Source organism: Gopherus evgoodei, chromosome 10, assembly GCF_007399415.2.
Source record: "Gopherus evgoodei ecotype Sinaloan lineage chromosome 10, rGopEvg1_v1.p, whole genome shotgun sequence".
Taxonomy (NCBI): domain Eukaryota; kingdom Metazoa; phylum Chordata; order Testudines; family Testudinidae; genus Gopherus; species Gopherus evgoodei.
In genome coordinates this window covers 66,369,907-66,384,063 of record NC_044331.1, presented here as the reverse complement: position 1 = coordinate 66,384,063, position 14,157 = coordinate 66,369,907, and the positions used below count along the sequence as shown (strand labels likewise).

Here is a 14,157-nt window from a genome sequence, read left to right as displayed (position 1 = left end):
CAGGGTCCCAGTTATCAACTGAACCTTCATTTAGTTATGAAATACCAGTTTTTCTTTTAAGGAGAAAAATCAAATGCTGAACATCTATAGACTGATGAAAACCATTTTTTTCTCCTGTAGGGAACCAACTATTAGTGCATCATCCATCAAATGATAACCGCTAATTTATGTCAATGTTATACCCAATGATAAAATCCAATTAAACACATCTGAAAAAGAAGTTATGCTATTTTATATTGGCCTGTCAATACTATTTCCTTTCCAAAATTGTTATGCACACTGATTATAATCATTCTCCCTCACTCTTCATCTTGTTGCAAACAATGGATGCACTTTACACCATATGTTTTCACCCCCTCCATTTATTTAAACAATCATTTTGTACCAGCAGCTGCAGATGATCATTTTGTCAAAGTCATGGTTCTTAATTTAGATTTCATTTAGTAATGAAAAAACAAAAGAAAATAATGACTCCATTTTATGATTTTTCTATTTACCACGGTACTATCTCAATCAATTACCCTCTTGGAAGTCGAATAGAATTATTTCCTTATTTCCTATAATTATTTCCTTTTTAAAAAAACATTTTTTTTAAATCTGTTGTGTGTTTGTGAGCAGAAGCAGTGCACTATACTTGAAATACCATTACACAGGGATATTAAAGCTATTGGAGAGAATCTTGGCATATATGAAGAACAACTATGCAAGATGATGACTCTGTTGTCACAAATATTGTATCTGCACCATATATTATAAGATCCTAATCCTGTAAACATCTGTGAGTATTCCTATTGACTTCAACTGGACCTGTAAGTCTGCCATAATTCTGAAGATGCATCCCAAGGTGTCTGCAGCTGAGTTCCCAAAAACAGAAGCATCCAAAATTAAAGGTCAATTTTTAAAATTTTGGCTTAAGTTTTGTCCCATTTTTTTCCAATTCAAAATTTCATCAAAATGTCAAAAATTAAGAGATTGTAAAAAGTTTCTTTTAGTATGAAACTACTTCTTCTTCAGACATAACTCTAATATGGTAAGCAGAAAAATAGAGACCTCTGAAGCTGTCTACATGATATGTATTAGAGAGGAGTCTGAACCAAAACCAAAGACCTGACTTCACCTAAACTTTGCAACTTGGATATGTGTCCAATATAGAACATACATACATATTCCTTCAGGGAAGTTAAAGTGTAGCACTGAATATAGTTTAATAAGGCCATGGCTACACTAGAGAGTTGCAGCGCTGGTGAGGGGGTTACAGCGCTGCAACTTAGGATGTGGCCACACTTGCAAAGCACGGCCAGCGCTGCAACTCCCTGGTTGCAGCGCTGGCTGTACACCCGGTCGAGCCTCAGGTGTAGCAATTCCAGCGCTGGTGATCCAGCGCTGGTCAGCAAGTGTTGACCCCACCAGCGCTTTTATTGACCTCCGGGGTATAAGGAGGTATCCCAGAATTCCTGTCCACAACAAACCGGAAGAAAGGGAGAGCTCGGAGTTCAGCCAAACTGCTTATTTAAAAAACAAACACAGCTCCTGTTTGCTGAGCGAGTGGAGGCAGGCAGGGGAATTACTTTGGAATGTTCAAAGCTGTTTGCTTGAAGAGAGAAACAGCACTCTCACACGGCAGAGGGGGAGGGGGAAGTCCGTGTTGAGCAGTTGCTTATCTGGTCTGACGGGTATTTAGGAGTACATAATTTGCATTTAGTGAATGAGAGAGGAGTGGGGGAAGGGAGTCAGAACTTTTTAAATGATTGAAGGTAGGCACCGTGTGTCTTCCAGTCCTTAGAACTTGCAAGGCAGGGAGCTGAGAACAGTGTCAACTCCAAAAATCCATTCTGTCTGTCTCCTCCATGCTCCCTGTCACATTCCACCACACCCCCCTCTTTTGAAAAGCACGTTGCAGCCACTTGAATGCTGGGATAGCTGCCCACAATGCATCACTCCCAACAGCGCTGCAAATGCTGCAAATGTGGCCACACTGCAGCGCTGGTAGCTGTCAGTGTGGCCACACTGCAGCGCTGGCCCTACACAGCTGTACGAACGCAGCTGTAACTACCAGCGCTGCAGAACTGTAAGTGTAGACATGGCCTAAGTCAGATATTACTACATTCCTTTATTTCTGAGCTCAGTCTTAGGGTCTGTCTCTTTATTCCCTCGCCATCATCAAGTACTTTAAAATTAGCCTTAAAAATGATGATGTTTAAGTGTACGGCTTTTATCTCATCAGCCGCCTGTTCTGTCCTCCTCAGGCCTCCTCCTGCATCAGGATGACTTTTACAAAGCTCCTAGTGGTGGTGACCAGTTTAGTAAAGGTCCTATTTAAATACTGGAGTGTTACTAATCTGAATGCTGTAATGTAACACGTTGGCATTTGCCTATTGACACAGCAGCCACACATTTCATTTTATCCTTAGTGAAGGTTTTCCTGCAAGATTCATTAGTCATTCATATCATTTTGTTCAAGGCGGAGAAGCATCTAGAAATAGTTAATTATCTTCAGCATGGTGCAATACAGCACCAACTATAATAACTAGAGCTCGACTTTTACACCTTAACTTCCCAGGCAAGCAGATCCGTCTCTAAACCACAATAAAGGCAGGATGGTCTCCTTCAACTGCACCTCATGCTGTGTGGAGGGGAGAAGAGAAAATGCCAAGTAGGAGATGCATGCTACATAGATCCTAAACATGGAACTGCCTGAGGGAACATTACATTATCCATGAAATCACATACCAGTGGATAAGTTCTTGCTCATTTATACACAGAAGACAAGAGAGTTGGAGAATGCTAATTGGCTGCTAAGCAGCCAGACCTCATTATTTTTGCACTAGAAACTATGTTAACCTGGAGAATTTCTCTTCACCAAATGTCCTTTGTTCATGGCAGCATATATTTCATTGGCTAAAATATGTGCTGCAGTAAATGTTGTGACTATCTAAGGCAATGCACGTATTATTGCTAAGCCATTTCAAGCCTCCAGTATAAGTGAATTTTATTATTGCTCCACTAACCCTTTGCTGAGCTTGTTAGAGTGCAACCTCCCAAAGAAAGTAACGTCATATCATTTCAGTTAGAAATCTCTCGGTTAGGTTCTCATCTGCTGTAAATCTGTATCCCTCCACTGACTTCAGTGGAACCAGAGCTACTCTGATTTACACCAACTGGGGATCTGGGCCTCTATTTTTATTCACACTCCCAATATGAGTACAAAAAGCAGTGAGATAAAAGCTCCTAAAATACATCTCTGACAATACCTTCCATGAGGCTTTATTTGATTGTTTGAGTCTAAGTAGGCTGTAGTGAAGCAGCTGGTTAGCTTCCTGAGAAAAGACTATTCTCATCAAGTGCCCAGTCAGAAAACACTTAAGCCAACAATGAATTTGGAGACACCAATCCACATCTGGGCTTTCCCAGGAATCTGGCTTGGCTGGTAAGAAACTCAGTCATGCATGGACATGTGACTTGCCAGGTGACTCCAAAACTCCAACTTAGAGCTAGACTTTGCATAGATGAGAGGAGGGGGTCTCTGCCCACAAGAGAAAGTCTATTTAAGCCTGTGTGAGACCCCCTCCATTTTGTCTTCAGCCGGCAGAAGAGAGAGCCTCTCCACCCCTAAAGAGACCTCTGGCTCAGCAAGACAGGGTGCTGGGGTCCCAGACTGGCAGGGAAAGCAGGGGCAGAAGTAGTCTTGGCACATCAGTTGGTAGTTCCCAAGGGGGTTTTGGTGATCCAGTCTGTCACAACATCATCAACGGGTAGGTTTTTTGATATAATAACTGATCTGTAATTAAGCTAGGCTAAAATCTTTCCATCAGATCCACAGGCACACTAGGGCAGGGATTCTCAGATTGGGGGTCAGGACACCTCAGGGGCTCATGTGGTTATTACATGGGGGGTCACGAGCTGTCAGCCTCCATCCCAAACCCTGCTTCACTGCCAGCATTTATAATGTCAAATATTTTTTAAAAGTGTTTTTAATTTATAATGGGGGGGGGTCATACTGAGAGGCTTGCTGTGTGAAAAGGGTCACCAGTACAAAAGCTTGAGAACCACTGCACTAGAGGATGTGTTCATATTGGGAGAACAGGGCATGGATGGGGAAGAGCTAGCAGCATGGAACAGCTGGGAGGCAGTGATGGTGATGCTGAATGGCAAGCAGGAAGTCTGTAGCTCTCATCTCCCTAAAATTGTTGTGATGTTTTGATGCTTGATGGATTAGCTGAGGAAGAGGGTGGTGGTTCATGTGCTTCAGGGAAGGAATGATAATGGAGATGGAAGCAGAGCTCCTGGTGGGAGCTAGATTAGGCCTGCGTAGGTAATGCAGACAGGCAGATACCATGGCAGTACAGGACATGGAGCATAAGTGATGTCTTCAGTGTCCTATGGATTCAAGAATATGTGTAATTATAACCCTACATATGGAACTAACTGTTGGTTAAACCCTGACAATCTGATGGGATACCCTATGGAACTCCTCTCTCCTATCCAACAAGCAAAGATGAATTTCACTTGAGATTTGTTGCCCTGCTTGTGTACACAGGGCCGGCTTTAGACCAATTCCACCAATTCCCCCAAATCAGGCCCCGCGCCTAAGAGGGCTCCGCACCCAGTGAGAATCTCTTCCCTGGCTAGAGGCGCCTTTTTAATTTTTACTCACCTGGCGGCGCTCCGGGTCTTTGGTGGTGGGTCCTTTGCTTGCTCTGGGTCTTCGGCAGCACTTTGGCAGTGAGTCCTTCAGTGCTGCCAAAGATCTGGAGCAAGTGAAGGATCCACTGCCGAAGACCCAGAGTGCCACCCGGTGAGTACAAGCCCCATGTGTTTTTAAAAAAAAAATTTTTTTTATAGTCATCCCTGCCGGGGCCCCGTTGAAACCGTTCGAATTGGGCCTCGTACTTCCTAAAGCCGGCCCTATATGTGCAGAGACCATGAGGCAATGGCGAAATTTCTGGAACAACACTTGATAACCTTTAACAGAAAACCAATGCAGACAAATGCTCCAACCCCATTATTGCACTGGGAACTGTCCATTTTTGCAACCTTTGGTGAAGTAGGATGGGACTGAGCATCAGGTTTCTGGGGATGGGTTTTATGTTAGAAGCTTTACATATTGAAATGGAAAAGCCTCTTTTAATTTGCTTTGTCTCTAGTGACCATAGCCAAGTCAACATTCTATGATTAAATGTGTTTGCTGCTGATTCTCTCAGGAGTCAGTGGTTTTGAAAGCTCAGGATCAAATTCTAAAAGTATCAAAGACAGCTTTTTAAAAACAAAACTACAAAATGTATCTAATTACATTTAAATATCTGTGTAAATGATAGTCCCTGGTATTTAATTATCTAATTAAACTAAGTTATAAAATGGAGAGACATTTCTAACTCCAGTGAGGCAATAGTGGTAAAATTGATGTATCTGGCAGAAGTAATTCTTTCAGAAAATAGTGGCCCGTTATAGTTTTGGAATTAAAGGAAGAAAAATTAATCTAAAGTGTTTAAATATATATGCTCTCTGCAGTAAAAATTTTACCTGCAATGACATTTTCATTTTGTTTGTTATTTAATAGATCTCTAGCAGTATATTTCATGACTTTTTTTATTTTGATTACTATTTGTGGTTTACAGACTTTGAAATTACAATAAAATAGAATTTATAAAGTTGTTCTAACTCCCTAGGTTCCTCTCAGAGAACTGGGGATGCTAGTCTGTAATTAAGTGAAAACAAAACGAAACAAACATCTGCAGAAAATGACTGTTTTAGACTACAGTTGTAAAAGCATAGTTGGGATTTTCAAAACCACTCAGCAATTACCTTACTCTTTATCCCTTGAAATAAATGGGAATTTTACAATTGGCTTCGAAAAGCTATTACACAGTTAGGCTTATGGTGAGTGCTTTTGAAAATCCTACTTGTAAATTGTGGAATCCCAAAGGTTAAAATTCAGTCCATGGTTGCTGTTCTCTTCAATGATTCTTGGAGAATGGAATGATCTGAGCACAGGATTTGGGGACAGGAATTTCTGGGTCCTCAATCTCATTCCAACACCTACTTCCTCTGTGACCTTGAGCAAAAAACACTTAAACCTGCACTTTAAAACTTTAGTGCCTGAAGTTAGGCATCTAAATCATGATGTAAACACCTCAGAAAGTGGTTTGATTTTTTATTTTTTTTTAGAGCTACTTAGGACCCACAATTCTTATTGACTTCAGTTGGAGCTATAGGGCTGAAAATCAGGCCAATTATTTAGATGCCTAACTTTAGGCATCATGGCACAGATCCACAAAGGTAGTTAGGCACCTAAATCACAATTTTAGGTTCCGCTGTGACCCACAAAACTCTCAGCTGCTGCCTAACCCTGTATGTCCCTAAACACACCCAGTGCCTAAATTTTGCAATTAAAGTTCCCTGGCACGTACATTTTGGCTGCCTCACTCTATGCATCTGAACACCTGTCTTCTGCCTAAGCCCCGGAGTGATCCACAAAGTGGGGGAAGATAGGGATTCATCAACCTCACTAGCATGCAGGGCTCAATTTGGTAGATGCACTCAGAAGCCACGTACTGGATCAGGACCCATTCAAAATCTAGCTGGAGGAGGAGGTGCCACCGTATAACATTTAGCGCCCTACTTAGAACACTTGCCTGGGTTGTGGGAGACCCCAATTCAGCAAAGGAGAGAAAGAATTTGAACAGGGGTCTCCCAGTCCTGTCAGGTAAGTGCTCTAACCACTGAGCTCTGTGATATTCTGATGTGGGGCTCCCTCAGTCTCTCCTGTTGAAGTTATTCCACTTTGTATAAATAATTAGTCATTGGAGCAGGGAGATTGGGTTCCCCACCACCCAGGTGTGTGTCCTAACCACTAAGCTATAGAGTTATTCTCAGTCTTATTCTCTCTGACCTAATGACTCTTTAATTATTTATCCAAACTTAGGCGAGACTAAACAGGAGAGGAGGACACTATATATCACAATATCCCATAGCTTAGTGGTTAAAGTACTCCCCTAAGCACTGGGAGACCTCTGTTCAAGTCCTTTTTCACCCTCTGGCAGAGGGGGAAGTTGAACCCAGGTCTCCCACATCCTAGGGAAGTGCACTAAGCACTGGGCTAAAAGTTATAAGGTGGGAAGTGGCACTACCACTGTGCTGATGGTTTATAGCATAGTCAGCATCTGAGCCAGCCCCACTTATGTTCCAGTTCATTTATTTTCTTTGTTCTTAAGTGGAAGCAGTAATATATAGTACATGTGAGACTTCATTGCCTTGGCTGGCATTGCAGGACACAAAACAGCAACATCACAGAACGGCAGTAGGAAGGAAAGTCATGACTAAAGGAAAAAGTAACAGGAAAAATATAGCAAAGAATCCTGTGGCACCTTATAGACTAACAGACGTTTAGTCTATAAGGTGCCACAGGATTCTTTGCTGCTTTTACAGATCCAGACTAACACGGCTACCCTCGGATACTAGGAAAAATATAACCGGTCTGCTTGTGGCAAGATCAGTTTGTTTTCACTGTTGTATGAATTCAAAAAAAGGGTCCAATATTCCAATACCAGAAAGTCTTTTAGCATCTTGGTTAATTATAAGTAATGCAGTCACACTTACCAAACTCTGTTCCACTCCCTCACACTTCCACACTCTGGGCTCCACCACCATATACTCTTTGGCTTGTTTTGATCATGCCATTAATTGAAAATCTACAGCAGCAGCAGAACTAATTAGAGACTGGAGTTCTCATCCAAGCCGGAGAAGACTTAGTGGACTGAGCACTAAATATGGCATAGCTAGTTTCCCAGCTATCACATGTTCAAAGTCTGGCTGAATCAATTCAGCCCTTCACTATGTTCAGGCCATATAATTGACTATACAAATCTTTCAAAAGAGACCAAGTCCTGGCAAGAGAATGCAGCTACTGAAATGCTTTAACTATCTACAGATCACTAGTCTCAGGACATCTACAAGTCTTTTACTTCAGGAAACAACTGAAAGTAATAAAGTCATCCATAAATGAGAGTACCTACCTTTTATTTTTATAGGTTCATTTATAAAGCATATATGGCCTGAGCAGCTGTAAAATGCGTACCCCTGGACCCACTGAAGTTAATGGAAGTTGCATCATTAGCTTGAGGGGAAGCAGGGTTTGGATTATAAAAATGAAACCCACCACAATTTACGTGAGCTATCCATAATGAGTGGCAGTAAAGAACCTCTGCTGATTTGGCTTAGGGAAACATTGGCAATATTCCTCTCATTTTTCAGGAATAAAATAGAAGATTTTTTAAAATCAGAAGAAATAAACCAAACAGACGCATGTTGCAGCATGTCTACTAATCTTAGTCACAGCAGTTCACTGGTCTTAGGCAGTTAGGGACTGTGAAGGGTAGCAATTTCCAATGCTGGAGGCCCTTGCTGGAGAGAAGTCACTGCAGCCAGCGTCAGAGTGTCACCTCATAAAGCAATAGCAACAGTATTCTAGATGCTCTTATCTGCTGTAGGGGGAAACAGAGCAAGGGGCAGCCTGCAAGACAGCCAGATTCCAGACCATTCAGGCCTTTAAAAGTTATCAATCGTCATCCACATTTTGAATTGCATCCCAAAGTCAATGTAGAACAGCACAGGTGGTAGGTGCTCAGAGAAGCTGTCCTACTTCAGCAAGTGGACAGCTGCTGTGTGCTTCTGGGTATTAAGCAGAGTGTATTCAAATTATGGATAACACTTGGAAAGCACTGTAGATGGTGCCGATTTTGGCAAAGTTCCCTTTTCAACAGTCTGACTGTCAAATCCTCCATGTTAATCTGCTGACTTTGACCCTGTCAGGAGAAAAGGAGCGTTGAGAACAGCTATGAGCATGAGCACTGAGGAAATGAAAAAGGCAGGCTGGAAATGAGGAAAAATAGACCAAGAGAAGAGAAATAATATAGTAAAGTTGGACAGAGAGACAGCTACTATTGTACTCTTTCACTAGGATAATTTATTTCAATCCCTTTGCACTGTTTGATATAAAAAATTTCAAGGGAAATACAGGTGTCTCTAGCAACGCTTTTGCCTGACTATCTATATAGAAACTGATAGCCAAGTATTTACTTGATTACCTAGAAGCAGGTGTAACAAAACCAATCTTGTTCTTGTTTATTTTAGCAGTATCACTCCATTCAGTATTACAAAGAGTCTGTCAGCAAACTATTATTTCTAAAAGGTTGTAAACTATGGCTGTACATTTGCTCTGGACTGAAATTCACTAATACAGTGCAATTTCCAGACCTGGATAAAAAATGTTTGCATGATTTGTTGTAAAAAATAGGAGGCCAACCCCACTTTACTCACACAAGTGAGTCAAAGAGGAGAGTAAGGGAGTATTGACGTCAATGGGACTACTCGCATGAGTAAGAGTTAAAGGATCAGGCTCTATATTTGTCCTTTAAAATGGATGCCTAGGTAGGAAGAGAAAAGGGCCAGATTCTCAGGTGGTATAAATAAATGTAACCACTAATTTACATCAGCAGAGGATCTGGCCCTATATGAGCAGTGCTAAATTCTTCCCTTGGATATTCGTGTGCAGATCCCACTAACTTCAATGAGACTTGAATAGAATTTAGTTGTTTTTTCACACCATGCTCACTCCCACATAGGATATGAGCTCTGGTGTAAAAACATACTCTGCCAGAAGCATTGCTCCAATGTTTCTTTTGTAAGCAATAGATCTTCTTTGTAAATTCTGTAAAACATGTTGGATAAAAAATTTTACTTCCTTTGCAACTACAGAAATCATTTCCCACTGGCATTTTGCAAACATTCAGCTAAAATGGGCACTCTTCATCTTTTTTTAAAGTGTCAAATGGATTAAAAAAAACCCTAAACTCCTATTTTGATTAGTTTTGCTTAGCATTTTCCCAGAAGAGTTGCTACTTACATAAACCTGAGCTCTGATTCTCTTCTGACTAAGACTTCCCGAAGCCTCTGGATCTTTGCCATCTCCAATTCGATTTCCTCAGGCATCATTGTTGTTTCAGCCATTGAGATGATGTCAAGTTGATCTGTGTGTGTAAAGGAAGACAGGAAATGAATGAGGCTGGTCAAACTGACTTAGCCGGACCTTAAAGAATGCAACTTAATCACAGAGGTGCCAGGTCATGGCGTAATTAATGTGGGTAGCAGGGAACATAGTAGCTGGATGGTAGGTGGACTGGTCCTTTCTTGTTTTGCTGGGTACTTTCAATAATTTATCATCATTTAAAAATAAAAGGATTCCTATAAATCTCTAATACGATTTGACATGTGTTTCAGTAAATCAGAATATATTACAAATTCATAAGAAAGCTTAACTTACAGTAACTCAGTCTACAGTCAGAGCTGCTGTGCCTTATTTTACATCACTACAGACTTTTAAAACATAGCAATATAACTGCTACAAAACTTCCCAGCTACAAGAATTCACTATTACGAACAATCCTGCATTAGAAGAGATATGGACAAAAAGAACTAATAAGAATTTTCTATCTATATAATTCCTATGATTCTTCCTGGCACTCCATTGATTTCAATTGGACAAGCAGTTAAAAGGACAGCCCAGAGAAAAAGGTCTATCAGAGAAGAGGCTAAAGAGTGTGTATAAGAGGCTAAGGGTCTAATCCTATGAAGCACAGAATGCTTCTTGTGAAATGCTAGTAATCATGATCTCCATTGAAATCAGATGGAGTGGAGGATACACAGTACTTTGTAGGAGGTTTATTATTATTTTTGTGTAATTGACACCTTCTCTCTTCCCTATTGGCAGAAGTAGGTACTATCAATTTGCAGAGAGTTGCTTTGGGAAGCAGGAGTCTGACCTCCAGAAAACCTTATACTGATGTTTTATCACATTTATTTATCTTGGCTAAGATTTTCAAACGTGACTAATGATGTTGGGGTACTTCGGATTTTGGGAAGCAACATAAAGAGGCTTGGTTTTCAGGCAGTGCTGAGCGTTTGCCCTCTGAAAAATCAGGCCCCTTTAGTCTCAGGTTAAATAACAAAAACTGAGACACCCAAACTCACTAGCTACATTTGAACATCCATGTGTACAGGACACAAAAAAGCAAAAAATGAAATTGTAGCATTAGCAGCATTTCTGAATTAGGAGAATGCAGCTCTACCAATTACAAGGAAACAAATTATGAAAGTACCACCATAAAGACCAGATCCAGGCAGCTGAACATAACTTCTTACAAAGAAGACGTGAAATATGTATAAAGCTACAGTCCCCTCTGTGGCGTTATCCATCTTCAAGCACTATCAGTCTCCTTATGTTTTCCTTTTTACTCTACCCAACTGCTCTTAAGGTCTCATATTACAGTGATCATCTAGTGGTTAGGGCATTAGCATGGGACATGGGTTCAAATCCCTGCTCTGCCATGGCCTTCCTGTGAGACCTTGGGCTAGTCACTTAGCCTCTCCGGGACCCATTCATTAAATTTACTTTACTATCTTACAGGGCTGTTGTGAGAAGAACATTGAGAAGATTGTGAAGTGCTTTGAGATCTAATGATGGAAAGTGCTGTATAAGAAATAGCCATTATTATTATTAACACAGAGGAAGACATCCAGATGTGGTTTTCCTCAAAATACCTGCAATCAGCATGGCTTCTGTATTAGCTAACTCACCAATATCTATTCTTGGAAAGTCAAGGAGAATTGGGAAAATACCAGAGGACTGAAAAAAAGCAAATATAGAATCAATCTTCAAAAAAGGAATGAAGAGTTACCCTGGCAACTACAGACTGGCAATTTCAGTTCCTAGTAAAACAATGGAGCAAATATGAAAAGAAAAGTAAAATCACTAAATGGCTAGAAGATAACAGAACCATGAGCAAAAGTTGCACAGCTTTATAAAGACCAAAAGTTGATAGCTTTTAAAATAAAAACTACAAAACTGATAGATGAAGGAATGTTATACAGTATATTTGGAAATTAAAAATCTTATTAGCAGCATTAATCCAAACTGACTTGATTCTGTCTCATGGACTGGAAACAATCTAAAGGGCCTAAATAAGGTGGAAATTATAGATGATGATGATGTATTTCATTTAGGAGAGGTTTCTAGCTAGTATCAGTGTTAGTTCCCATCTTACTGAATATTATTATTAGTGACCAATGGAGTAAGCAGCACATTAATGAAAAATATATATACTATTAAACGGAGGCCTTACAAATAACAGAAATAATATGTAGGAATTTTGAGAGGTGAGAAATATAGGCATGAGGCAACAAAATGGGATTCATCATAGAAAACAGTTATCCATCTGGGTGAAAATAATCTGATATGCAGATATTCAAAGTGAAAGAGAAACACTTAGACACATCCTTCCTTCTGCCACACATTGCAAAGGGCAGCAAAACAGGTAAAAAAATGTGCTTGAAGAAACCATCCCTCTATAACATGCTTCCCCTGGACACCATAGAAGCCCCTCTGATGCAGGTCCCTGGTGTGGAGCTTTGCAGTTCTAATGGGTGGAAGGCTAAAGGAAAGGGAGCAGACTATGACTACGACTTGCTTCTTCTGCAAAATGAAGATTTTTTTTCAGTTAGAACATTGTTAGAATCTCTTCCAGAGGCAAGGCATGATCTAGATGTCCTAATAGGAGCTGGAAACAGCCTATTTCTATGATTTATATTATTCTCTCCATTGTGAAACTTGTGGCCAAATTTTCCGAAAAGCTCTTCTGAAAATCCAGTCACTTATTTTGGTGCCTAAATGAGAGTTGAAATCCAACTCTTCTGGAAATTCTAGCCTTAGTCCCTAATGCAAAGCCCTTCCAGCCCTGGCCTGTCTGGGATCAAGGGACCACTCTAGTTCTGAACTTCAACCCAATACATGTATCACTTTGTACTACCACAAGACCAATGGGCAGAGTTACATATAATATCCAGTGAAAGGTTTCAGAGGGGTAGTCATGTTAGTCTGTATCAGTAAAAACAAGGAGTCCTTGTGGCACTGTAAGCCGGTTGCGTTGGGGCTCGTCCCCCTCAGGCGCGGCGGGGAGCCAGGGCGCCTCCTTACGCACTGCAGTCCGGGTCGGCTTAGCCCCTCGGCAGGTGTTGAGCGGGGTATAAGGTCAGTAAACAGGGTAGAGCCCCGGCCCTCTAGCCGGGGTCGGGGCTCTCAAAGTCAATAAGCCCTGGCCCTTGGACAGGGCGGGCAACAATAGTTCAGGCTCAGGCCTCTAGCGGGGCTGAGCAAACACCGTATCAACCCAGGCCCTTGGACAGGGCGGGCAGTAATAGTTCAGGCTCAGGCCTCTAGCAGGGGCTGAGCAAACACAGTATCAGCCCGGGCCCTTGGCTCGGGCGGGGCACCAAACACAAATCTAGTTCGCTCTGGCCCTCTGGGTCAGGGCAGCGCAGTGGCAAAGTCAAAGGGGCCCAGCCCTTGGTCCGGGTGGGGCACCAAACACAAGTCTGATTAGCTCTGGCCCTTTGGGTCAGGGCAGAGCAGTGGCAAAGTCAAAGGGACCCAGCCCTTGGTCCGGGCGGGGCACCAAACACAAGTCTAATTAGCTCAGGCCCTTTGGGTCAGGGCAGAGCAGTGGCAAAGTCAAAGGGGCCCAGCCCTTGGTCCGGGCGGGGCACCAAACACAAGTCTAGTTAGCTCTGGCCCTTTGGGTCCTGGATCAGGACAGAGCAGTGGCAAAGTCAAAGGGGCCAGCCCTTGGTTCGGGCGGGGCACCAAACACAAGTCTAATTAGCTCTGGCCCGTTGGGTCAGGGCAGAGCAGTGGCAATAGGCGGGAAGAGGGGGAGTCTGCCACCCGGTTATGGGTGGCAGGGGGAATGCAGGCCCTCCCACTCCACTGCGTTCCAGCCCGGGGCCCTAGCAGCGGCCAAGACCCGCTGCGGTCAGTGGGGATCCTGGCCGCAACATACTGACATGGGTTCGGGCTCTTCAGGAGCCAAACCAGGGTCGGCTATCCCCAGGCCACTTCCAACATCCCCCTCTCTGGGTACCTGGTCCTTGCCAGCGGCGTTTGGGGGGTCCCAGACCATGGGCTCCTCCGGGTACCGGTCGTGGGGAAGCTCAGGCCACTCCTCGGGGTATCGGGCACACGGCAGGTCAGGCCGACGTTCCTCCAGGTACCGGGTCTGAGGCAAGTCCAGCCAGCGCTCCTCTGGATAGTGGGCGCGGGGCAGGTCC

The 14,157-nt window shown here is 42.5% G+C and overlaps 1 protein-coding gene across 1 annotated transcript in view; it reads right to left on the bottom strand.

The window, feature by feature from the left end:
* Positions 1-14,157, bottom strand: part of BMERB1 (bMERB domain containing 1) — an 88,563-nt gene that overhangs the window by 39,461 nt on the left and 34,945 nt on the right. Inside the window, exon 2 of the mRNA XM_030578272.1 lies at positions 9,902-10,025. Within this exon, the coding sequence (XP_030434132.1) occupies positions 9,902-10,025 (124 nt within the window). The remainder of the gene's footprint in view (positions 1-9,901; positions 10,026-14,157) is intronic.